The sequence below is a fragment of the Doryrhamphus excisus genome, chromosome 18, assembly GCF_030265055.1.
Source record: "Doryrhamphus excisus isolate RoL2022-K1 chromosome 18, RoL_Dexc_1.0, whole genome shotgun sequence".
NCBI lineage: Eukaryota > Metazoa > Chordata > Actinopteri > Syngnathiformes > Syngnathidae > Doryrhamphus > Doryrhamphus excisus.
In genome coordinates, this window is record NC_080483.1 from 5,198,063 (window position 1) to 5,225,277 (window position 27,215).

Genomic DNA, 27,215 nt, shown 5'->3' on the forward strand with positions numbered 1-27,215 from the left:
TGACTGATCACGTCACTTAGATATTATCGGCTTATTGTTCCAGCTGTGTTTTGTGTACCTAAGGGGGGGGGGGGGGGTTGTCCTCTTCCACGTGACTTTGTGGATGTTTCCAGACAGGAGGGAGACGCCCCCCTCTTCCTCTTCCTCCTCCTCATCACTGCAGCAGCTTGGGTTCTGCAGCGTGTTCCGGATGGTTCTACTGGTGCTGCTGGCCGCCTGTGTGTGCTCGGCGGCGAGGATCCCGCACCTCAATGAACGGCCGCTCATCGGTAAGATGTTGTCAGTCATCTTTGATGTATATACAATTATTTTATTTTTCAATGTTGGTAACATAACCGTCTCTCGTGCCAACTTGTGTTGCATAACCAGTCATGTTTAATGCCCGAAAAGAAACTGCCGTATTTGTCTTGGAAATGTCACGTGTTCATTGCTCATCATGACGCAGTGGGAGATTTCATTGTGTTCTAAGTTTCTGTCAGATCTGCTTTATGGCTTTTTGAAAGCAGGCAAAGGATTCAAAGAGTAGATGGTCAAAAAGCAAGGTTCAACCGACGATAATAAAGCTGCCATTTAAAGATGCACACAACACAAAAGGAGACTTTTCTAGGTAAACATCAGTGACCTCAGGCCAGAAAGCGGATTCAAACCTGAAAAACAAGATGTGACTCCTGCATGTGTGATTATGTCTTCCCAAACAATTGCTGCAAGAGAGTGCAACACAAGTAGCCCTTATATTCATATTTGGAAAAGACAATTAACACATCTTATCAAGGAAATAGAAATAATCTGTTCCAGGGTAAAACTACAACCAACACCTAATCTACAATGTGTTCAGGCAAGCTTGAAGTCACATTTTAGCGTTCTTAACTGCCATGCAAGTGTAAAAAGAAGTTATGCACTGTTCCTATAACCACCAGGCTCAGAAACTGCTTTTACCACCAAGCCGTCAAATGCCTCTGCCCCTCCACCCCCAACCACTTGGACACTTAAAAACGACGCCCCTCCCCCCAGGTCCCTGTTAACATCTATGTGCAATACAATCAAGTGTAACACCAGCAACCGCTATTTACAGTAACCCCCGTTTATCGTGATAAGTGAATTTACACAAAGTATGATTTTTTATTTTGGTAGTAAGATCATAGAACACTGATTGTCACCTTATAAATATGCCATTTAACATAATATGTGAAATAACACGTCTATAGTCACTATTACACTCCTCTTACCTGATAGTAGCCAAAATAAATGAAAATAAGACATAATATTGCAACAGTTCCTGGTTCTTGCTTTACTTCCTGTTCTGTATAGCACCTGGGGTAGCGACGGACTCATTACTGACACCCAGCGACCAGCGTAGAATGAATACTACATATCACCAACATCTTTAAATGTGTTTTCTCAATGCTTGATATAAGTATTTTACTTCATCTAGCCATTTTTATGCTTGAAAAAAATATACTGTATAAAAAAAACATTTCTAAACCTGGAGGTGAAAGGACCCTTAAATGTTCATTTATCACTTTTTCATTCGTAATTTAGATGCTTTTAGAATTATTTTATGCATGTAAAACTATTAGTTCCATAGCTTTGTCAGTCAGCAAAGAACTACAGAGTCAACCATTGATGACATCATTTGCATCAGACTTGCTGTTTACAGGAACCAAGCCAATAGGATGCTAGCAAGGACCTTGGGTGCGATAAAAATACATTAAGAACATGTCGTATATTAATGACACAATAATGCTCGTGCAGTATTACACGCTAACCAGAAAATGTACGCAAACCGAGGCAACATTTTGGTTTATATTTTCAATGGTAGCCGAAAAACATAGCAACCAGGTGTATGCTAACTGAGGTTCCACTGTAATTTCCTTGCATTAGTTTGCTGTACTAAGCACAATAAAATGCCAAGTTGAAATATTTTTTTGTAGATTTAGCATGAAGAATGTAACATCACACGTGTCTTGACAGGAATTTGTCGTAAAAAAATGTCTTCTATGGGTTCCACCTGGTCCTGTTCCATTCCCCCACTCATTTTGCCATATGCTGGTCATTGTGTCCTTGTCCTCCTCAGGTGTGCTGGCACAGGAAGTCCTGCCGGGTGACCACTATGCCACTGGCTCCTCCTACATTGCCGCCTGCTATGTCAAATACTTGGAAGGTGCCGGGGCCCGCGTGGTTCCCATCAGGTAGGAGAACCCTGGAGTGTTCATGTGATGCTTTTTCACTTCCATGGTGATAATAAAAGTAACAAATATATACATATAATGGACTGTATAGAATATCTTATGAAATAACTGAGGTAATAGATAAATTCAGGATAATGATTCTAATGATAATGATCCTCATTAACATTGACTCCGCCCACCCAAACATGCACACATGGAACCGTGACATAGAGTGCTGTGCGTCAGAATGGGCTGACTTTGTGGCAGTACACAACTTTAAGGAATTTTAGCTCTTTAGATAATTTTCTAGTAGGAGTCCTATAATAGGATTCCCCCCCCCTTGCTGTTAAAAACAAAAATCTGAGTGTTTTTCTTCACTGAAACAAGATCCTGTGCTTGTTTATACTTTGCTCACTTTGGAAGTTCTCTATCCTTATGTCTTATCCGGACTTCCTAACGTATACACAACCAATCAAAGATTTGGACACACTTTCCCACTTTCCCCACTGCCAACTTTTTTTTCCATTAGATTACATTTTTTGTGTTATTATTTGGGACTTCAGTGTAGTAAAGTTGCAGCAGTTTTTTCCATTTCAGCTGTTTTTTTGGTGAATTGTGTTGTAATTTTGACTTTCCCACAATGTATTTTTTATTCTCATAACATAACTTTTTTCACAACATAGATTTTAGTTTGATTTTTTTGGTTATTGGTGTTTTGTTTTTTTCTCATAATCTCTCATAAAAAAACAAAAAATAAATAAAAAAATTAAAAACTAACCTTAAACTATATTAGGAAAGCAGGAAGTGAAAAAAGTACTAGATGGAGGGGTAGGATTTAATAAGCTTTGCTTCTTCCTACTCCTTTTGGACATGTGGAACTGTGACCTGATTATGTGATGCATTCAATTGTAATCTGATGCATGTTCAAATGAAATAAAACCATTACCATTACCATAATATTGTTATGTATCTCATAACTTAACACAATCATAGGCTATAACTATGTTAAATTTTATATTTATATAGTTCCACGAGTATTGGAGGGAGTATAAGTGACATTTGTATGTATATAGTATATATTATCTATTGTATTATTATATTATGTAGTAACAATTGTGATTGTAATGTGCACAAATGACTGAGGTAATGACATCATTGCTTTCTTCATTTGCCCTCCAGAATCAATCGTACAGAGGAGGAATATGCCAAGATCTTCTCCTCCATTAACGGGTGAGTGGACGAGACATCCACACCCGTTCACAAAAAATTCGAAAGAATAAATCCAACACGTGTCCTCAGGTTGTTGCTGCCGGGAGGAGACGTGGACATCCAGACGTCGCAGTACACTCGAGCCGCTAAGATCTTTTACAACCTCGCTTTGAAGGTAAACGGTGCCAATCGGAGATGGCATGAGTCGGTCATTCATTCCGACACCAGCACACGCACAGTAGTGGAGGCCATACATCAAAACATACTATGGTTTATCGGTTGATGGTGCTCAAAGAATGCTCAAAGCTCCGCCCACAAGATGGCACCCTGACCTAAGGTGCTGTCGGTCACAACCCCATACGTCACTTTGTTGTGGTATCGTGTTAAGCTATGCCAAAGTTTCTGGTAATGCTGTCATTGAGCATTTGGAAGGGAACCCTGAAAGGAATTTGGGATGGCTCAAAACTAGGGATCGACCCATATGGTCTTTTGGGGCTGATGCCGATACCAATTTTTTTCCATCACCCTTAGCTGATGGCTGATGCTGCTTTTGATCCCTCAATTTACATGATAAAATGACTATGATAACAAATATTCCAGGTCTCATGTTTAAACAAATATTTATTGAAATGTAAACACTGAACACGGTGATGTCTTTGGGCTTTCTTGTTGTCCCACCGTGACTTAAACTGTTATGCCTAGCGATCACCCAGTGAAATGTGATGGGCTTAGTAAAGTGTTAAAAGCAAGCTAACTCTATTACTTGTGAAAAGGCACCCTTGATGTGATTCAACAGTGGGGGCAGGGTACCGTGACTACGTGTCTTGCGCAACACAAAGCTGCCCCGGCGGATGCCTGACTGTAAGTCATGTGTTGGAAAAATACATTGGCGAGCCCACGCACGTATCGGCCGATACCGATACAAGGAAAAAACGCAAATATTGCCCCGATATATCGGTCGATCCTTACTCAAAACGCTTAGTTTTCCATCCTGGAACTGCGTTAAATGCGTTGGTTTTCTTGAGCTGGCCTTCCTTACATGGGCATGTCCAAGTACAAGCTGTGCGCCTGCTCTCCTGCCCGCTCTGCTCCACTGTTTATCACAGAGTGGGCATGCCCAGAAGTAGAGTGTTGTTGGAATAAATTAAAACACATTCTTTTGGAAAAAAATGGTGCAGCTGGAATAGGTGTAGTTTCTGGAAGTTCTCGAAAGCTTTCTGTGTGTGTAGCTACTCTGTAGGCATCCGCAATTCAATACAAAGGGCTTAAAATTAGCATAATAGGTCCCCTTTAAGCCGTATTTATTCAAACCGCTGATGATATGACATGTCTGATGCTGAGGTGCCCAATGTCAAAGACACGGAGATGAAGACTAAATGTAAATTTAAATGACATTGGAGTTGCTTATCCTTCAATTATTGTTTCAAATCGGCTTCTTAATGAGCAGGAAGGCCCTTTTTTTATTATGTTTGGTGCATGGCGGTCGAGTGGTTAGCGTGCAGACCTCACAGCTAGGAGACCAGGGTTCAATTCCACTCTCGGCCATCTCTGTGTGGAGTTTGCATGTTCTCCCCGTGCATGCGTGGGTTTTCTCCAGGTACTCCGGTTTCCTCCCACATTCCAAAAACATGCTAGGTTAATTAGCGACTCCAAATTGTCCATAGGTATGAATGTGAGTGTGAGTGGTTGTTTGTCTATATGTGCCCTGTGATTGGCTGGCTGGCAGTCCAGGGTGTACCTCGCCTCTTGCCCAAAGACAGCTGGGATAGGCTCCAGCACCCCCGCGACCCTCGTGAGGAAAAAGCGGTAGAAAATGAATGAACACAGAATGTGACCGCTTACAAGAACTGGTCTTAGCCACGGCGGGTGGCTCACTTCCCGCTATATAAATTAATATTTTTACTACCATTTGCTTTCAAAAAAGTGCAAACAATATAGATCATCTTTTTAGCAAAAAGAAAAAAAATGATGTCAGTGTAAGTAAGTATGCAAGTGTGCAAATTGGTTTAGCATCCATTCATTTTCTATACTGAAAGATACGCATCCTTTCCACCTCCTGTAGGCCAACAATGGGGGCGACTACTTCCCTATCTGGGGGACGTGTCAGGGCTTCCAGCAGCTGACGGTCTTGACAGCCAACAAGAACCTCTTGACGCTTACCGACACCAAGGCCGTGGCGCTGCAGCTTACTTTCACGCCAGGTACACATTTCTTTTCCGCATAAATTCTGGCCTTGTGACTCTTGACTTACTGGTGCTAAGACTTGATTTAGTGTCATGGTAACCCAAGGCTGACTCACTCTTGTTCTGGTCCTCCAGCGTCTGAGTCCAGCCGTCTGTTCCACAACTTTCCGAAGGACCTAATGCAGTCTCTGGCTCAGGAGAACATCACCGCTAACTTCCACAGCTGGAGTCTCTCTCTTCAGGTATTTTCCATGCACATTAGTTTTAAATCTTTATTATATTTATAATTTTTTTTCTTTTGACTTAATGACATCACTGCTGGAGGATGCCGATGCTAATGCAAAGTCTGTGAACCTTTAGAATTTCAGCCGCAACGCCAAGCTGAAGAGGTTCTACAAGGTGCTGTCCACCAACACGGATGGGAAGAAGGACTTCATCTCCACCATGGAAGGTCATTCCCATCACTAGGGATGGGTATCGATACTCCGCATTAAGACAAAGAGTTTAACATGTTTGTGATTACCACCCCGCAGCCTACCACTACCCCTTCTACGCTGTGCAGTGGCATCCAGAGAAAGCCCCCTACGAGTGGGTGGATAAGCCCGGCATGGTCCATTCCACCTCTGCCGTGCAAGCCTCCTTCTACACTGCCAGCTTCTTTGTTTCAGAAGGTAATTTGCTCATTTGTTGGAAGGAATGCTCATCCCAAACATGCAAAGTGCGAAATCAATAGTTTTTTATTTCATTTGAACATGCATCAGAATACAATTGAGTGCATCCCATAATCAGTTCACAGTTCCACATGTCCAAAAGGAGTAGGAAGAAGCAAAGCTTATTAAATCCTACCCCTCCATTTGGTACTTGTAACTGTTACATTTGTTCACTTCCTGCTTTCCATAATACAGTTTAAGGTTGTTTTTTTTATTTTAATTTTTTAATATTTTGTCCCGTACCCAAGTACGAGGTGATATGAGCATCCAATGACATAATGGGTACCATAGTAAGTGTCAATATAGTGATATATATAGCACATCATGACTGGTTCAAGACTCTTCATCCTTGTATTTAGCAAACATCAACTGCTTGTATTGTTTCTTGAATTGGCTCATCGTTGTGCATTGTTTGATTTCCTTACTCAATCCATTCCATAGTTTGATTCCACATACTGAAATGCTATGGCTTTTTAACGTAGTCCTAGCATATAAGTGTTTCAAATGTACTTCTTCCCTGAGATCATATTTCTCCTCTCTTGTAGAGAAGTATTGGATGACATTTTTAGCTAATTGGTTGTTTTTAGCCTTATGCATTATTTGAGCTGTTTGAAGATGAACTATATCAGCAAGTTGAAGTATTTGTGATTTTAGAAATAAGGAGTTAGTATGTTCTCTGTAGGCGGCATTATTAATTATCCTTACTGACCTTTTTTTGCAGTACATTTAGCGAGTGAAGATTGCTTTTATAGTTATTAGCCCATATTTCCACACAATAAGTAAGATATGGTAGAACCAGAGAGCAATAAAGAGTGTGGAGTGATTTCTGACTGAGAACAAATTTTACTTTGTTCAATACTGAAATATTTCTAGCCACCTTATGTTGTATATTTGTAATATGAGGTTTCCAGCTCATATTTTCATCTATTGTGATCCCCAGAAATTTATTTTCGTTCACCCTTTCAATGTCCACACCGTCTATTTGTATTTGCTGGTGCGTGTCCTTTCTGCTGTTACCAAACAGCATGATTTTAGTTTTACTTAGGTTCAAGGACAATCTATTATCATCAAACCATCTTTTTAGTGTGACAATTTTATCTTCCTCATCTTGTCTCTTCCAGCCATGAAGAACCGACACACCTTCTCCAGTGCCATAGAAGAGGAGCAAGCTCTCATTTACAATTTTGCTCCCATTTTCAGAGGCGCCCACGCCATATTTGTGCAGAACTATTACTTTGACTAACATCCAGCAGGAAACTGACCTGAGATCACCTTAAACATCAAGTCAGTGCTCACCTGATTGGTGGGCTTTTCTTCATTGCCTTTTTCTTGTTAAATTGTGAAATTATCACGTTTTGTGGCCTAGTTTGCAAGACACTATTATTCAGTACTGAGTCATTCAATTTTGGGGGGGGTCCCTTGACCCCCAAAACCATTGCTTCATTAATACAGTGTAACTTGGTCGTTTCTTCTTCAGCAGGGATGAGTGTATTACTTTGTCACTTTGTAAAGGAAGGCAACACACATGCACACCAACTGTCATGAATGTTCCCAGTCATATGCTGTGTATCAAATGGAATACTTTGTCAGTACGCTTCAGTAAGTATACTACTTAGTACTGTATATATACTATGTACTATATATATATATATATATATATATTACAAGTTAGTCCCTCTCCTTCTGCCACGCAGACTATTGAGGGGGGCGGGTGTGAAGTGGTTTACATCAGTGTGAACGCACTTGTGAATTGGAGACGACATGTAAGTACCCAAGTGTGTGAATTGGAGACGACATTTAATTACCCAAGTGTGTGAATTGAGAGACAGCATGACTCTGAAGACGGCACATACAGAAGTCAAAGGAAATGTCGTTTTCACACACGACTGATTCCAGTGCTTACATACTTTGTTTGTTGTCCAGGTCCAAGTCTTGTCCTGTTGCTTTGTTTGTGCTTAATGTCTGTATTCTTGAATAAAGGCTAAACTTTAGACATCTAGATCAGTTGATGCCCTTCTGTGCATAAATGCCTAAGTGGGTTCACATTGTAGAAATCCTCCCTGTGAGGACTCTAAGTGGGTTTCGAATAGAGGATAAGGGAATCTTAAAGAACCAAATTATAGAATGAGAACCCGATTGTTTATTCCTGACAACAATACCTAATACAGACATCCGGGCTTATCTGCAGTCCCTGTATGCCTACAAGTAAGCGGGAGAACCAGATTGTTTATTCCTGACAATACCTAATACAGACATCCCGGCTTATCTGCAGTCCCTGTATGCCTACAAGTAAGTCTTATTACAGCGGAGCAGCATAAGGGAATCTTAAAGAACCAAATTATAGAATGAGAACCAGATTGTTTATTCCCGACAACAATACCTAATACAGACGTCCGGGCTTATCTGCAGTCCCTGTATACCTACAAGTAAGCGGGTCTTATTACAGCGCAGCTGCATAAGGAAATCTCCAAGAACCAAATTATAGAATGAGAACCAGATTGTTTATTCCCGACAACAATACCTAATACAGACGTCCGGGCTTATCTGCAGTCCCTGTATGCCTACAAGTAAGCGGGTCTTATTACAACGCAGCTGCAAAAAAGCATCCTTTTCCTGCCTGGCTTTTTATACACTCGAGGCTGGAGTCCTGAAGATGGAGTCCTGGACCAATCAGCTTTTGCCACTGCCACTTGAACCGCTGTCATGGTGTTTCTCCTTTCGTTTGTTCGCTGGGGCATCAAGGCATCTTTCCTTTGCAGTTAACTGTCAGATATCACGTTAGTTGTCTTTTTTTTGTGTGGGTGCATGTATAAGTATCCTTTGTATTTGTAAGACTATGTGTTTGCTTTTATCTTTAGCTAGCAAAATTTAGCAAATACATTCAACATGGAGATGTACAGTTGTTCCATCCGTGTGTTAGGAGGTTTCGTGGTTACTAATGCACTGCGATACATTCATTAAAAATGTCATTTAGGTCCGTCAGCATGAGGTTTGGTCAAAATATTACAAATATTATGACATTGGCTGCAACATACGTTACTGATGCTGTAGAAAACCTAATGCAGAGACGTCTTGAAGTAACCTTTTCTTGACAAACTTTGGACTGTCAAGTCTCCGTCCGGATTGGAATCGGAATCCAACACATACGGCTGTATGTTAAAAGCTGCCATTTAAAAAAGTCAATTATATATCATTTAGCAGACAAACACGCTAATGTATGAGAAGTGAAATGAAGTTTATAGGAGTTACACACGGTGTCTAAATTTGGTTGTTGGTTGTATGCGTCATCTTGAAAATGACCAGTAATTAATTACCAATTAATGTTTTCATACCACGGTGTATGTATGTGTGCGTGTGTGTATTTCATTTTTCACTATTTTTCACTATGTGACTCTCGCTGAAAAGGTTTCTGGAGCTCTCTTCATTCCACCACATAATTCCCCCTTTTTGGGGGGGTCCATCACCCCCAAAAGCATTGATCGATTCATGACATGGATACAGTCCAACTTGGTTGTTTCTTAAAGTGTCTTCTGATAATCATTATGATCTGATAATCATAATTCTTTTAATTCTTTAGTTTTTTTTGCTGTGTGAACGCTAAAAGGTGAAAGGGAGGGGCTAACTTGATATAATACCTGGGAAGATTGACAATATTGAACAGAAGAAGAAATATGGGGAAATATTGGCATTAAGAATCCTGGCAGGACGAGTGGTTAGCGCCCAGACCTCACAGCTAAGAGACCAGGGTTCAATTCCACCCTCGGCCATCTCTGTGTGGAGTTTGCATGTTCTCCCCGTGCATACGTGGGTTTCCTCCGGGTACTCCGGTTTCCTCCCACATTCCAAAAACATGCTAGGTGCAAATTGTCCATATAGGTATGAATGTGAGTGTGAATGGTTGTTTGTCTATATGTGCCCTGTGATTGGCTGGCCACCAATCCAGGGTGTACCTCGCCTCTCGCCCGAAGACAGCTGGGATAGGCTCCAGCACCCCCTGCGACCCTCGTGAGGAAAAAGCGAAATGAATGAATGAAAAGAGTCCTGGCAGTATGCTGCACATTTGTTCAGACTTTGAGTTACTGACACTAGATGGCGCCCTAGCACCACTGATTATAGCCTAGCACACTTCCTATCCTCCCAAATGTAATAAAATACAAATAAAAAAAACATTTGATGAAGGATGCTCACTTGTTCTAATTAAATAGTCAGGAAAGCAAGGACTTTTATGTGTTTGCTGAGAATCATTCATCACAAAGAGCTTTAATCTCATCACTCTATATCTATATCAATATCAATATCTGATGAAAAGGGCACAAAAGAAAACTTAGAATTGCATTATTATTAAAAGAAAATAGTTTTAGAGCCTGTTTTTTGTTAGAGGTCAGGATGATCTGAAAGCGGGCCTGCTGGTTTACCATCTCCATTCTATTATGTTCCCAACATGCATTCCGGCACAAAAACACACATGCATCGTCTGAGCAGTCTCATATTCCGCCAGGCTCCAAGTCGGATCCAGACGAGACAATTTGCTTGGTAATTGCGCTCGTCTTGCCTGTGAGTGGAGGTGATGCACGGGTCAGCTCAAGATGGAAACATGCTGGAGGCTTGGAGAGGGGAGGATCTGACCTGTTAATCTGTTCAACGTGTGAAACACGCTCACACCTGGAGGTGAAAAGACTGATTTATGACCCTTTAAGAAAACATCTATACAATCGGAAGCAATGAGATGATGCCTCCAGCTCCTCGTCTTTCATGATGGAAGTTCCACAGCAACCAGAAGCATCTTCCGCCTTCATCCATCCCGTCCTTTTAAAAGCACATGACATTATAACACAGAATGATAGGGAAAGGAGGAGCTCCAAAGTTCAATGAAATGAAAGGGTACTTCAGACGCTTCCCTGAGGACTACCTCCAGTCTGCTTTGGTTGAACTTAAATCCCTATTTTGTCACTTTCAACACAACATCCTTTCTTACGCTTCTATTTATTTTACATTTACACAAGAATCAGGCTGTGTATCAAATGGAATGATGTACAGTAAACCTCGGATATATCGGATTCAATTGTTCCCACTGGTTTTGTCCGATATAAGCGAAATCCGTTATATGCGTACACCGGAAAATGTCCGTTTTTACGCATATATCGGATTTATATCCGGTATATGCGTAAATCGGATTTTATCCGTTATAAAAAGGCACTTCCTTGACTATGTTTCCAATGTACCTGGACGCGCAGGCAACGCTGCAAACGCTGCAAATGACGTTGTATAGCGGCCTGTCACGATGCGGCCATCCGATATATGCGAGGGAAATTTAATGGAAATGCATTGGAACGGGACTTGAGATTTTGTCCGAAATAGGCGAAATCCGTTATAAAAAATCCGATATATGCAATGAATTTTTATTGGAAATGCATTACAGAAAAATTGGTTCTTTTTTATCTGTCCGTTGTGAGCGAATTTCCGATATATCCGAGTCCGATATATCCGAGGTTTACTGTAATACACATTCAGATGTATTCCGTGTATACTGTCAGCTTAGTTTCTGAGTGCCGGAATTTGATAAAGTACAACATTACTGTTGTTGCAAAGTTACTGGTGAAGGCATTTGCTCATATTTTGGCTAGCTAATGAAGGTATTTGCAATTTTGATAGCTAAAGATAAAAGCAAACACGTCTCACAAATACAAAGGATACTTATACACGCACCCACACAAAAAAACAGGACTAACGTGACATCTGACAGTTAAGGTGGAAACATCGAGTACGCATATGACACCTTGCTTTGCAACAAAGGAAAAGCGCAATGTTCCAGATGCCTTGATGCTCCTGCAAAGGAAAGAAACGAAAGGAGAAACACCATGAAAGCGGTTCAAGTAAGGGCAGTGGTGAAAGCTGATTGGTCCAGGACTCCAGCCGCAGGACTCCAGCCTCGAGTGTATAAAAGACTGGGCAGGGAAAGGAAGGGTACTTTTTTGCAGCTGCGCTGTAATAAGACCCGCTTACGTGTAGGCATACAGGGACTGCAGATAAGCCCGGACGTCTGTATTCGGTATTGTTGTCAGGAATAAATAATCTGGTTCTCATTCTATAATTTGGTTCTTTAAGATTCCCTTACCCACTTCGAAACCCACTTAAGAGTCCTCAGGAGGAGGATTTCTACACTAACAATAAAGTTAAAATCAAGCACATAGCTTATGAAGATGTTTTTTACGCGAAGCAGCGTATAGCTTAAAAACAGTTAAATACAAACACATAGTTTCACAAGTACTGACAAATATCTGGTATGCATGATATGACTTGTTTACAGCACAAGAAATCGCAGAACGTTCCAGACGTCCTGGCATCGTACTTGGCCGACAAGAAAAAACAGAGATGGACCGGTGATGCTGAAACCAGGGGGACCGCGCGTGCTGATTGGTCCACTATCTTGAAATGTATAAAAAGCCGGGCAGGGAAAGAAAGGGTGCTTTTTTGCAGCTGCGCTGTACTAAGACCCAACTTACTGTTGGCATACAGGGAATGCAACTAAGCCTCTGTATTAGATATTGTTTGTATCAGGAATAAATACTCTGGTTTTCATATACCAGTTTGGTTATTTAGTCTGCCCATATCCTTAATTCGACATCCACAAGGAGATCGCCTCGAAGTAAGGGAGGTCGAGATTTCCTTCACAATATTAGCAATATTCTTCTTCTGTTTCCTACTTTCTCGGCTACAGGTTGCTCCTCAGCTACCATTATTTCAAATGAGTCCATCCCATTCCACTCCAAATCCACAATGCCTAACTATTGAGGGTGGGACAATATATACATTTTTTGAAAGGGCCCATTTGTTAAAACTAAATATGCTGTGAACCGTGAAGATTTGGTGCAAGTGCGCCAATTGAGACGCAGTCTTCCTTGTATTTGTTCCTCAAGTTGGTTTCTAGGATTCCCCCCCACCTGCCATTTTTTCAGTGCTCCTCCCAAAAAGAATAAAAAAATATCACACGGAGATTAAAATAATTATTGAACTTTATTGATCACATATTTAATGTACAGTAAAATTGAACCCATCCTCTTGAGTGACAGCCGGGGGAACCAATCATACCTGTCAATTAGGAATGAGTGAGTACACCACTATCTGTATTTGTACCTGTTCACCCATTTAAATGATCTGTACTCGGAGTTGGCGGGCCATAAACTGTAAGTGGGCGTGGCTAAACTGGAAATGGGTGTGACTTACATTGGTACATTATTTTAAGTCTGAAATTGACATGGATTGATCACAAGTTCCTGTTATTATTATTTTGCAGTAATGTGTGTACTGTGTATGTGAGTAAGTTATCTGTAAGATTATGTCATCATTTTTGAAACCAGTGAAATAACCAGTGATGGCAAATAGGGAAGTAATCTTCAGTGTGTTTTTTCAAAAGCACTGCATTCAGTACTACAAGCAAAGTTTATATTGAGATGGGTGTAATATTTTACCACACTATATAATGTAGTATGATAACCCATAATAGGCAGAATAATTGATGTAGCTCTTGTACTTACTACTGTGCAGGCCGTGGCTGGTCAAAATTCCGGTTACTGTTACTAGTCTGTTTACTGCCAACTTAAAATTAATAAAATTCTTATATTGTCGTTGGCATGCCTCTTTTATGATGACTTACTGGAATAAGAAAAAAATAAGAAAAATGGGGTCATGGTAACCCAGCTGAGTCGCTGCATAAGTGACCTGATGCAACACAAGCCTGCACAGCGATGTCTTGTCATATGCACCGTATACCTTACAAAAAAGTTCAAAGTTTAAAAAAAAAATTAAAAAAGCTTTTAGATACAAACCAAAATGGAGGTATGGAGGTAAGCCGAGGAGCACGTAATGCCACATGAGCCGTTTTCAACCTGCCAATTGCACCACGTGTGTGAATGAATCACTGCAGGCTCCCAAAGCTCCTAATGATGAGCTCCCAAAGCTCTCCTAATAATGAGATGTACTTTCATGTTCTTACTCGTCAAAAATGCATTATCTATACGGATAATGGTTCGTCCCCACTGTCAACTCTCCCATGTTGCCCAGGAAACTCACATATTTTGTCTTTCTTTCCCATGCAGTGTCCTTCTATTCCCATGTTTTTTTCTGTATTTCTAAAAAAAAAAAAAATCCAGCTGACCACAAAAAGCCCAAACGCTCACAGCGGCGTCTTCATTATCAGCACAAAGTGTTGGAACAAATTCAGCTCTTCCATCTTTTTCTTTTGCACCCACCCACCTGCACACAGTGAGTGATGCCAGGCTGGCTTCTCATTCCTTCAAAGTGCACTAAAGAAGAGCATGCTGGAACTTCGTGTGTGTGTGTTGTGTGTGTGTGTGTGTGTGTGCATGCATGCTCTGCAGGTGTGCTTGCCTGCTGCTTTAGTGCCATCCTGCAGAATGCAATCAGCGATGCAAGCAGGTTAGCGTAGCAGGCTTGGGATTGTGCGGCGGGGAGGGGATGAAAGGAAGGGGGGAACAGGAAGAAGATGAAATGGAGCAAATGGGGGGGAAAATGTGGCGGGATGAGGCGGAGATGAAGGCGAGAGACGAAGGGAGGCGGGGGAAGTGGAAATGAAGAGCGCGATGAAGTGCAAATCAAAGGTAAAAGTGGGCAACGATGAAGATGTGAGGAGGCTTCAGAGGAGCAAAAGGTGAAAAATGACAAGCGACCAGAATCCCAGGTGCTTTTTCTCCACAAAACCTCATCCACTTCCTTTTTTTCCTTCTATTTTCTCGCTCTCAATTCGATTTTCTCAACCACACAGAGTCTCCTGCATCAGGAAGTGCCTTTCAAGTCTCTTATGTGATGTCTTTTTCTGCTAACTGGCATAAAGAGAACTCACAAAGCAGGCAGGTGTGCACTAACTTGCCACCAATTATCTCTGCATCCTCGTTAATGCTTACAGCTTACATGCCGGTTCTAAACAACAATCTGTACTGCACTTAAACTGCATTAAATAAACAGTCAGTTACACATACCTACAGATGGAGACCACCTGGGGCTAAGTCAAGTGGTTGCAACTCACAATTAAAAAAAAAAAGCGTGTATTTTAATCGTCATTTCCAGAAAATGCACAACAACAGTAATGGATTCGGGACAGCACTACATTTGCAGAAGTCACACCCTCAGAAAAAAACGAGTTTTTCTTCCGAGGTGTTTCTTTTTGAGGGAGATATATTAATGTTTACGTTTACAGCGTTGGGGGAATGCGTGTCTGTCACATCTCAACCAATGCAGGCAGACAAACACCAGCTTCCCCTGCCTTCCTTGTGCTTATCCAATCACTGGTCAGACCTCAGTCAGGATGCATTCATGGTCTCATAGAAAGTCTGATATTTTTAGCTCATTACAAAGACGTGATTTTTTTTTTTCAGAAAATATCCAAGCATTACTAAGGGACCACAACAAAGAGGCATGTGGCTCTAGCACCATGGGTTGCCGACCCCTACACTTGTTATTTGGGCCTGAGCACTAATGTCCGAAGGCCATTTTGCAACTGCTGTTTATTTTATACACCTATTGTATTTTTGAGGGCCTTAAAATGCATAAAAACTCACCCAAATTTCAGAGCACTTTTGCAAAAAAAAAACTTTAAACTTTGAAAAATATCACGTGACAGCTCGTATACTTCAGAACTACGACGTCGGAAATCACAGGAGGTCATTCCTCAATATAACAATCAGACTCATGGTATCATTTTAGACAGAAGGCTAAAATCACAACAGCAACTTATCACTCAAAAGGTAAACTAAGAAATATACAAGTACAAATACGAGTGTAGAATAAGGCATGATTGTCTTTGTTTTACATAAAGTACAACATTGAACACACTGAAGCTACTGCAAAACTGCTAGTCATAGATCGTCTAAGTGACAAGAGTGGGCGTTGTTTTTAGGAATCTGCTTTGGAACGGAACTCACAAGCCACTCTCGTGTCATTCACAGGCTGGATTTTGCCGTAATCAACTTGCTGCGTTCGATTTGATGTTGGAAGCCGAGTTAGTGTGAAAACACGTGTCATTCTTGCACTGAAAAGCAGTTTTATCTCCAAGCATCTTTTGAAAAGTAGCTGGCAGAGAAAAGTGCTGCCTCAGCTCCTGTCTTCTCTACGGGGTTTCTAACAACGGGCTTTCTCCTGACTGGCAGCCAGTCGTCTATCTCTGAGCTGACCACAACACACGTTTTTGTCTTCACAGTGCTGCCAGAAATGTGACAAGCTGTGCTGCAGAAACTTTTCCATGATGAGAAATCCTCTTGAATATTGATGACTCTGGGACACACACTTCATTGTGTCTTGGTGTGCGACGTTTTGTAGATGTCCGGACGCACACTACGGGGCTTCCTTGTCACCTCAGTCTGTGAAAAAGGTAATTAGGTACAGTTACTAGTTTCCTTCCGAAAAAAGTAATTGCGATAGTAACAAAATGATGCCTTCATGAATGTAATTTGTTACCACGAAAAGGTAGTTGGGATTTAGTAGAGTTGAGACATGATTTGCAATTCTCTAAAAACTAGCTAGGGGGCAGTGTTTTCAACTCTTGTTGACAAGTGAGCATCAACTCTTGTTGAACCCAACAATCAGGCCTGCCTGCCTGCCTGGAAGCCAAGTTAACACCAGGATAGCTACGTTGGTTAGGTAGATACTTTATTCACCTACCTACCTACCTACCTACCTACCTACCTACCTACCTACCTACCTACCTACCTACCTACCTACCTACCTCCCTACCCCTCTACCTACCTACCTCCTACCTACCTACCTACCTATGTACCTGACAGGTTAACACCAGGATAGCTACGTTGGATAGGTAGATACTTTATTCATCTACCTACCTACCTACCTACCTACCTACCTACCTACCTACCTACCTACCTACCTACCTACCTACCTACCTACCTACCTACCTACCTACCTACCTACCTACCTACCTACCTACCTACCTACCTACCTACCTACCTACCTACCTACCTACCTACCTACCTACCTACCTACCTACCTATGTACCTGGCAAGTTAACACCAGGATAGCTATGTTGGTTAGGTAGATACTTTATTAATCTACCTACCTACCTACCTACCTACCTACCTACCTACCTACCTACCTACCTATGTACCTACCTGACAAGTTAACACCAGGATAGCTACGTTGGTATACGTTGGTAGATACTTTATTCATCTGCCTACCTACCTACCTACCTACCTACCTACCTACCTACCTACCTACCTACCTACCTACCTACCTACCTACCTACCTACCTACCTACCTACCTACCTACCTACCTACCTACCTACCTACCTACCTACCTACCTACCTGACAAGTTAACACCAGAATAGCTACGTTGGTTAGGTAGATACTTTATTCACCTACCTACCTACCTACCTACCTACCTACCTACCTACCTACCTACCTACCTACCTACCTACCTATGTACCTATCTGACAAGGTAACACCAGGATAGCTACGTTGGTATACGTTGGTAGATACTTTATTCATCTACCTATCTACCTACCTACCTACCTACCTTCCGAGGTAGATGAATAAAGTATCTACCTAACCAACGTAGATATCCTGGTGTTAACTTATCAGGTGCGTAGGTAGGTAGGTAGGTAGATGAATAAAGTATCTACCAACGTATACCAACGTAGATATCCTGGTGTTACCTTGTCAGGTAGGTAAGTAGGTAGGTAGGTAGGTAGGTAGGTAGATAGATGAATAAAGTATCTACCCAACCAACGTAACTATCCTGGTGTTACCTTATCAGGTAGGCAGGCAGGAAGCTGAGTAAAACTTTACGAGGTGGCAATACGGCTGGCTAGACCTTCAGTCGTCAGTATAGAGGATGAAGAGGGGTGGTGATTTCTCCTGGTTTCCTCCTCATTCGTGTTGTCCATACTTGTCCTCTGTGGTCGATTGGCCGCCAACAATCCTTCCAGAGGCTTCCATTTGCCAAGCGGGTCACCAGTAGCGACATATTACCACACGCACGTCGCATGTGTGTGTGTGAGCCTCGAGCGCTGCGATCAAACAAGCCAAACTGTGTCCGTTATTGCTGTCAGCACACGTGGGACGCAACACACACCGGCTTCACGTCGAGCTTTGATACACACACGCACACACACATGCGGCGTGGCGTCCCACAGCCCATTGTGCGTACACCCACATGAGCATCACACGCTGTGCTTCTGCATAAAACATAAATATGCAATTACTGTCACTGCTCCTGCTGTGAGTTTTTATTAGTTGTCTTTCCAGGCTCAATGGCAGCCTGTTAAACATCAGGGGAAAAAAAAAGTTCATCTTGTCTTATCACACTGACGCACAAAGTCAGATTCCTTGTGTTGGCGCTCTGATCGTTTGTGTTGGCCTATCTTTCAGACAAGCCATACAGATATAATGCAGTTTTCATGATCAGATATACATTAAATATTAAATACAAAAATGAAACAAAGAACAAGGCCAGAAAGTAAAGTGATTTATTGACTTCATATATTTCATGACATTATTTCCACAAACTGCTGTGGCTGGCCCGATATGATGAAATCAATATGTTGTAAATCTGTCAAAACCCCATTGAAAACAGTGACAGCATTTTTTTTTTGACATAACAAGTACATTTTTCATTATTCAAGATTGCGGTCTCGGGCGGCACAGTGGACGAGTGGTTAGCGCGCAGACCTCACAGCTGGGAGACCAGGGTTCAATTCCACCCTTGGTCATCTCTGTCTGGAGTTAGCATGTTCTCCTCGTGCGTGCGTGGGTTTTCTCCGGGTACTCCGGTTTCCTCCCACATTCCAAAAAACATGCTAGGTTAATTGGCGACTTCAAATTGTCTATAGGTATGAATGTGAGTGTGAATGGTTGTTTGTCTATATGTGCCCTGTGATTGGCTGGCCACCAGTCCAGGGTGTACCCCACCCGCCTCTTGCCCGAAGACAGCTGGGATAGGCTCCAGCACCCCCCGCAACCCTCGTGAGGATAAGCAATAGAAAATGAATGAATTAATGAGTTCTCCTCCTATTTTGTGTGGAAGTGGTAACTCTTTGGCTTCTTATTTTGTGTTTCCCTACCCTTGGCCATCTCTGTGTGGAGTTTGCATGTTCTCCCCGTGCATGCGTGGGTTTTCTCCGGGTACTCCGGTTTCCTCCCACATTCCAAAAACATGCTAGGTTAATCAGCGACTCTAAATTGTCCATAGGTATGAATGTGAGTGTGAATGGATGTTTGTCTATATGTGCCCTGTGATTGGCTGGCGATCAGTCCAGGGTGTACCCCGCCTCTCGCCCAAAGACAGCTGGGATAGACTCCAACACCCCCGCGACCCTCATGAGGAAAAAGCGGTAGAAAATGATGAATGAATGAATAAAGTCACTCTTGAGTATAAGTCGCAGGAACAGCCAACCTATGAAAAAAGTGTGAAAAATACGGTAGTCTACCTATGAAAACAGCTAGAAATGCTGTTATGCAAATGATAGCAATTTTCTGATTCCAACACACAATGTTGCCAGTGATGGCAAAGGGAAAAATTGTGATGATGCCCATAGAACAGGAAACAGAACTTATTGTGTCATCACTGGGCAGCATCCATCACCTGTATCACGTTCCATTCACTCTGCTTCAACCCCACCGAGCATCACTTTGACATAGCAGACGTACACACGTGTGTGTGGGGGTGGGGGTCGGAGGGGGGTGTAGCCTCCAGATGGAGCATGGTGTGTGGCAGGTGTTCATGCCGCAGGGGCTGGGTGAGAAGAATTTTTCCAGACTCCTTTCAGACAAAACTGAGAAGATGATGTGCTGCTTTCAGGGTACTGCTGTCACTGATTTCCTCCTAAACGTTTTGGAAATCATCCTGCCAGTGTTCCTCAGAGGTCCTGGCCCGTGTTGTCATGCCAGCATCACACAGCTGCTGTACATCCTTGATGTTTAAGTCCTACTCCAGCTCATCCACAATCTTATGTTGGACTGTGAGATTCTAAATCAGCCTTTTAGTAGGGGTGTCTAAGTGCACTCATGAGAACAACAAAGTGTATTATTATGAAGGGAAAATTATTATTGTAGAACAGGGGTCTCAAACTCAATTTACCTGAGGGCCACTGGAGCTAGGGGCTGGGCAAGGCTGGGCCGCATCAGGTTTTAAAAAAACCGCAAAAACGCATTTATTAAAAACAGAAAAATATACAAACTTTTTCAGTCCTTTGGTTCCGATTTTTTTACAATAAAAGCGCTGATAAAACATTCCACTGTTCTCAAATATCTTAATTTTTATTTTTCTGCACAAAATAAGATGAAAAATAAATAAACAAATCAAGAATAAAGAAAATCAATCAATCAGTAATAAATAAATATAATAATAATAATAAAACTGCAAACAATAAAAACTTAAGAAACCACATATAGTTGGTGGGTAGACAAATTATTTTTTTCAGATTAAAATGAACAAAGCATTATTAGAGCCCTGTAGACATGACAAAACACGACTATAGTCACATTTATACTCTTTTTATTTACAACATATTGCGCAACTGCAGGGTCTTGAGACACATGCTAACTTGCAAACTAGAGAGCTAGCGACCTAAACGGTAGCCTTCAAGTTATTTCCTTTAAACTTAAGTAGCCCAAAACTTACCACTTCCACACGGATAGGGAGGATAACTATTAACAGTTATTTAACCTTTAACATGAACATTAATCAAACGTAATAATTTTTTCTGGGTACATGATACCATACAGCATCCATATCAAACTTGCACGGGGCGCACTAACATTAAACTTTCATATCAAGGCAGGGGCCTGAATGTGGCCCGCGGGCCGCGTGTTTGAGACCCCTGTTGTAGAAGCATAACGTTGAAATATTAAAGAATTAAGTTATGAAAAATTATTATTTTAAGTTGTACTATTATGACAAACAAAACTAAATAATAAAGTTAGGATTTTTGAGAAAGTTAAAATATTGAGTTATCATCTTTGAATTATATAGTTAATATAATTTGGAAATAAAGTCACATTATGAGAAAAAAAATCACAAGTAGGAAATTACAATATTTCTAAAATAAAACAAATAGCAGCAAACAATGGTACCAATGTATTAGCATGTACAATATTAGAGGCTTGATCAAGTGATTACTCAGTCAGCAACATTAGGTATGAGGGAAAAAATGTCATTTTTCATGCATCCAATGTATAGTTTTAGCCTCAATGTAATGGCAGCTACACTTAATATAGCGCCATTATTCACCACAGACAGGCTAATGACTTTTTGTGACCCCTGTGTGCTACTGCTTCGAATGCGCGATGAGGTCTTATTCTTTTTTCCTTGTTATAATGTGACTTTTTTCCTCTTAATGTTTTAATTTGCTTCTCATAATATGTTCCATTTTTACTGTTTTTGTTTTTCAAAATTTTCCAACTATTTCAACTTTCTTCTTGTATTTTGTTTCTCGTAATATTTTTTTGACTTTATTCCTGTAATGTTATATATTCCCCCAAAAAACGGCAATGCAAAAATAGAAAAAAGTGACTTGATTTATTTCAACTTCAGTTAGTCTTGATGCAAAAAGAATTACCAAAAATGCAAAACCATAAGGATTAGGCGTTTCCACGTCAACACAAACACTATAGCACATGGTAACACAGTCAGAAAAGTGGTTGCTCCCTGCCCTGTTTGACTTTCCAAAACAAAAACTTTTACAACAGTTAAACCGGTGCTTTATCAACCCCAATTTAAAGCTGATAGATTCCACATTCATCACAATACCTTATTTCACAGCAAAATATCTAAACTATGGGGTAATGCAATCTGTTTTCATTCATTCATTCATTCATTTTCTACTGCTTTTTCCTCACGAGGGTCGCGGGGGTGCTGGAGCCTATCCCAGCTGTCTTTGGGCGAGACAGCTGGGGTACACCCTGGACTGGTGGCCAGCCAATCACGGGGCACATATAGACAAACAACCATTCACACTCACATTCATACCTATGGACAATTTGGAGTCGCCAATTAACCTAGCATGTTTTTGGAATGTGGGAGGAAACCGGAGTACCCGGAGAAAACCCACGCATGCACGGGGAGAACATGCAAACTCCACACAGAGATGGCCGAGGGTGGAATTGAACCCTGGTCTCCTAGCTGTTAGGTCTGCGCGCTAACCACTAGACCGCCGTACAATAAAACACACTTTGTAAACACATGACCTATATTTTCCTGACTTTTTAAAACTCAACAAACGAGTAAAAAAAAAATGAATTCAAGATAGTTTTGCTTGTAATAAGCAAAAAATAAAATAAATAAAGTCTGCCATTGGAACATGCCATGATGCACAGCACCGTGTTTATCTTTTTAATAGAAAAGACAAGAAAAACACAATTGAATTGAATTGAATGGGATTGAAATAGTAAAGCCCTGTTGTCTTGTGTGACAGTGGGTGTTTCCACGTGCACTATTGCTCCCATCCCTAATCTGTCAGAGTGCCATCAGTCGTGCACGCTGGGGACAAATGTGATGTGACACCTCAATGAGCAGCCGAGTACGGCGTAGGAGTGCACGCAGGATTAACGCTGCGCTCAAGATAACGCCGACACTACTTGGGCCAACACACTTTTATACCCTTCAATCCTGCACCGAGTGGGAGGTTAATATATACGTATCTCTGTGTGTGTGTGTGTGTATGAGAGAGAGGAATTACAGGAATCCCACCAACCCAACCACATCAATCATCCATCCATCAACCATCCTAAACACCGTGCACAACATTATGAAAGTTATTTTATATTCTTCTGGCAGTGAGTGGTGAGTACAATTGTGTCTAATATCTTAGTGGGAGGTTTTATTCTTGGCTGATGTTTTATTTGCTCTGCTGTATACATGCAAATGAATTTGCATACTCATCCTACACTCCATCCTACCTACTCTCATATTAGCAGCACTTTTATTTACACATGCATGGCATATAAAATAGAAATAATCTGTTCCTGGGTCAAATTGTGGACATCCTAAAGGCTTTATACCATGTGCAGGCAATGTTCAAATTCACATTTTAACATTCTTCAATAATAATAATAATAATAATAATAATAATAATAATAATAATAATAATAATAATAGCAACAACAATAATCATAATAATCATAATAATCATAATAATCATAATCATAATATCTCTGTGTGGAATTTGCATGTTCTCCCTGTGCATGCATGGGTTTTCTCCGGGTACTCCGGTTTCCTCCCACATTCCAAATTGTCCATAGGTATGAATGTGAGTGTGAATGGTTGTTTGTCGATATGTGCCCTGTGATTGGCTGGCCACCAGTCCAGAGTGTACCCTGCCTCTTGCCCGAAGACAGCTGGGATAGGCTCCAGCACCCTCCGCCACCCTCGTGAGGATAAGCGGTAGAAAATGAATGAATTAATAAACAAAACAATACACTGTAACTATATTATTATTAGTAGTAGTAAAAACATACAATTAGAATATACACACAAGTATATTTCAAATAGTATTACAATCATAAAATAAAATACATGTCTTTTTGACATGTATTATATCCAGTCTTCCGTGGGTCACATAAAATGATATGGCGGGCCAAATCCAGTCCCTGGACCTTGAGTTTGACACCTGGGCTTTCAACTTTTAAGATTTATCGAGTCAACAAGGAACGGACTGCTCTAATAATAATAATAATAATAATAATAATAATAATAATAATAATAATAATAATAATAATAATAATAATAATAATAATAATAATAATAATAATAATAATAATAATAATAATAATAATAATAATAATCGGGTCTCCCAAGGCAAACAAGTCAGAGGTGACGGGACAGACCAAGAGTGATTCAGAAGACCCAAATGAATAAAAACAAGAGGAGGAACCGTACCTCACCCGGATGTGGGATACCGGGGCCTCACCCTGGAGCCAGGCCCGGGGGAGGGGCTCGCAGGCGAGCGCCTGGTGGTCGGGCCTTCACCCGTGGAGCCCGGCCGGGCCCAGCCCGAAGAAGCCACACGGGATCTCCCCCTCGTAGACCCACCACCTACGGGGGCAAGCATAAGGGTCCGGTGCATTGTGTGTTGGGTGGTGGTCAAGGGCGGGTGCATGGGTGACCTGGTCTTCAGCGGCCTTTGTAGACCTCGGACACGGGGCAGACCTAGGACACGCTGGAGGGATTATGTCTCAGCTGGCCTGGGAACGCCTTGGTGTTCTCCCGGTGGAGCTGTAGGAGGTGGCCGGGGACCGGGAAGTCTGGGCTTCCCTACTAAGACTGCTGCCCCCGCAACCCGGACCCAGATAAGCGGAGGAAAATGGATGAATGGCAAGCACGGAGTGAATGGGGCAAAGAGTTCCAGAGGGTGGGGGCAGAGATGGAGAAGGCTCTGTCACCCCAGGTTCGAAGCTTGGTCTTACAGGGGAGTGACATACAAGTGTAAAAAGGAGTGATAATAAGGAGTGTAAAATAGTAAAAAAAAAAAAAACACAATAGAAATAATCTGTGCCAGGGTCAAACTCTGGCTATCACAAAAGTTTTATTAATTGTTGTCACATTTTACCTACCATGTGCATTTTTCGGTCCTTTGTGTTGAGTTGTGGACTCCTGTAGAGCAGCTACACATAATAACATGATGAAAACATAACAGAAAGCTTTCTAGATCTTCCAGAATCGGCACTTATTCCAGCTGTATTTCCTTGGATTTCCAAAACGGTTTGTTTTAATGTATTCCTCCACGGCCTGTCTCTGGGTACGCCCACTCCACTGTGACTGATCACGCTCCCAAGCTCTCCCGAGGACCGCACTTTCTAATTTTGTCGTTATAGGAGTTGATAATAAACGAATAAAGTTTTTGCAGAGCTATTTGAAAAGTGGTTAGGAGCGACTGGTAGTTCATGAGCTACTGGAATGGAATGGAATGGCCTTTATTGTCATTATACAAGATGTACAACAAGATTAAGTTGAAAGTTAAAAAAGTATACAAAAAGTAGAGTAAAAAAGACACTTTAACAAGATATATACAAGATATCCAAAATATACACATAATATTGCACAGGAGCATATACAGGAGCAGATATTTTAATTTTAGTGCAATGATCAATGGGTCATAGTGCAAATAATGACTGGTGTATACAGATGAGTAAAAGTCACATGAGTGTATTATATTGAGTGTATTGAGTTCTTAAATAAATGTATGTTTTCGAGGTAGTAACAGAGGCAGTGATCCAAATATTGCACATTTGCATTATGCTAATGACTGGGCTTGTTGTATGTCTGAGTTCAGGGTGGTAATGGCTCTTGGGAAGAAGCTGTCTATTTGTTTTTTTTTACTACCTGTATAGTAAAAAAAACTCAGGTCAATCCACCAATTGTGGCGGAAAAGGTTATTAGCGACTTCGGACATGGGTGAGCTTGTAATTCAAAAGCATGCAGGTAAGACACTGTATGCACACTCTATATTGCTACACAAATGTTGCTCAGAGTGAAGTTACAGATGTAAAATCATTTTTATTTTAATGAAGTGATTGGGTTTATTTGTATCTGTTACAACATCGCATGCATATAAGATGAAAATTAGCCAATGACATCTTATTGTTATTATATATAATAATAGTGTTTTTTCAATTTCTGTAGTTTTAATTTTCTGAGATTGACATCATCTCGTGTCCCAGCCAACAGTCTCTTACATTGCTTATTTTCTCTTTTTCTGTCTTCTACATTGGGTAGTGTAAAGTCATGTAAAATTAACTTTAAAATATAAAAATATTTAATATTTATGCTGCTAAAATGTCCTTATTTTCCCTTTTAACATTACATTATTCTCATAAAAATTACGTGCCCTCATTAGTTATGTTTTTCTGTTAATATTTCAACTTTATTCTCACAAATTATTTTTTTCATTTCAATTTTGGAATTTTTCCATAATAAATGTAAATAAATATTACATGATACAATATATAAATTATATCACAGTAAATTATTATTATACAATATTACATAATATTGGTATTATATATAATAAATGTGTTTTGAATTTCTGTAGTTTTAATTTTTTGAGATTTTCTGAGATTTTCCAAGATTTTCTGAGATTTCCTGAGATTTTCCGAGATTTTCTGAGATTTTCTGAGATTTTCTGAGATTTTCTGAGATTTTCTGAGATTTTCTGAGATTTTCTGAGATTTTTTTCCGTGGTTTTTTCCATGTTTTGTTTGTTTCACATAATATTATAACTTCTTTCAACTTCATGCTACTAAAGTGATTATCTGTAAGATTTCATATTTATACCATATTATTTTTCATCATAATGATGCTATTGTCAAAAAAATTAGGACTTTTTGATGCTTGCAGAAACAAGGCGTGGTGAGCTAACACATTTTTTAATAACTTTTGAGTCACATTTTGGTGCTTCGTCGCCAGATTTTACAAGCTGAAGGATGTTAAACGTCGGTGTGACGTTTGTGACGATGTTGACTGTCACAGATGTCCAACCCGCAGAAGGCATCTCACGGACTGAGTGACATGTTGCAGCGTGTAGGAGGACGAGCTGGACGCGCATCACTTCTTTGACGTTGGCAGACACTTTGTGAGAAAATGTGCGCGGGAAGCCTTCTAATCACGAAACTCACACGCCACACAGCCACCTGAGATTTGGATACGCTGAGTGAGTGTAGCAGGGCGCTTCATTAGTCCTGCTTAATAAGGTGTAAAGGATTTTCATTAGAGTTGGCGAGCCAGCCAGCTGGCTGACAACTGGCAGGGAGGTCAGCGAGGAGGAGGAGGAAATATTAAGATACGCTGTTAAAAAAAAAAAGAAAAGTACTTCAACTACACCAGAGGTGTCCAAATGATTTTCTAACCATGATGATCTTGTGAAAAATGAAAGGATGGAAGGAGAACTTTGATATTTTGTGAAGCAACACATTTAGATACTGTATG

At 40.8% G+C, this 27,215-nt stretch overlaps 1 protein-coding gene and 1 non-coding gene across 2 annotated transcripts; both read left to right on the forward strand.

Moving 5' to 3' along the window:
• Positions 1–88: 88 nt before the first annotated feature.
• Positions 89–8,271, forward strand: zgc:171566. The gene is made up of 9 exons (XM_058055679.1): positions 89–269; positions 2,075–2,189; positions 3,348–3,398; positions 3,468–3,552; positions 5,440–5,578; positions 5,696–5,802; positions 5,921–6,011; positions 6,094–6,231; positions 7,392–8,271. The coding sequence occupies exons 1-9, from the start codon at positions 104–106 to the stop codon at positions 7,511–7,513; spliced, it is 1,014 nt and encodes a 337-aa protein (XP_057911662.1). The 5' UTR covers positions 89–103; the 3' UTR covers positions 7,514–8,271.
• On the forward strand, positions 2,448–2,504 carry LOC131106661 (U7 small nuclear RNA). Its single transcript, XR_009120108.1, has one exon. It is a non-coding gene; the product is annotated as a U7 small nuclear RNA (small nuclear RNA).
• Positions 8,272–27,215: the final 18,944 nt, after the last annotated feature.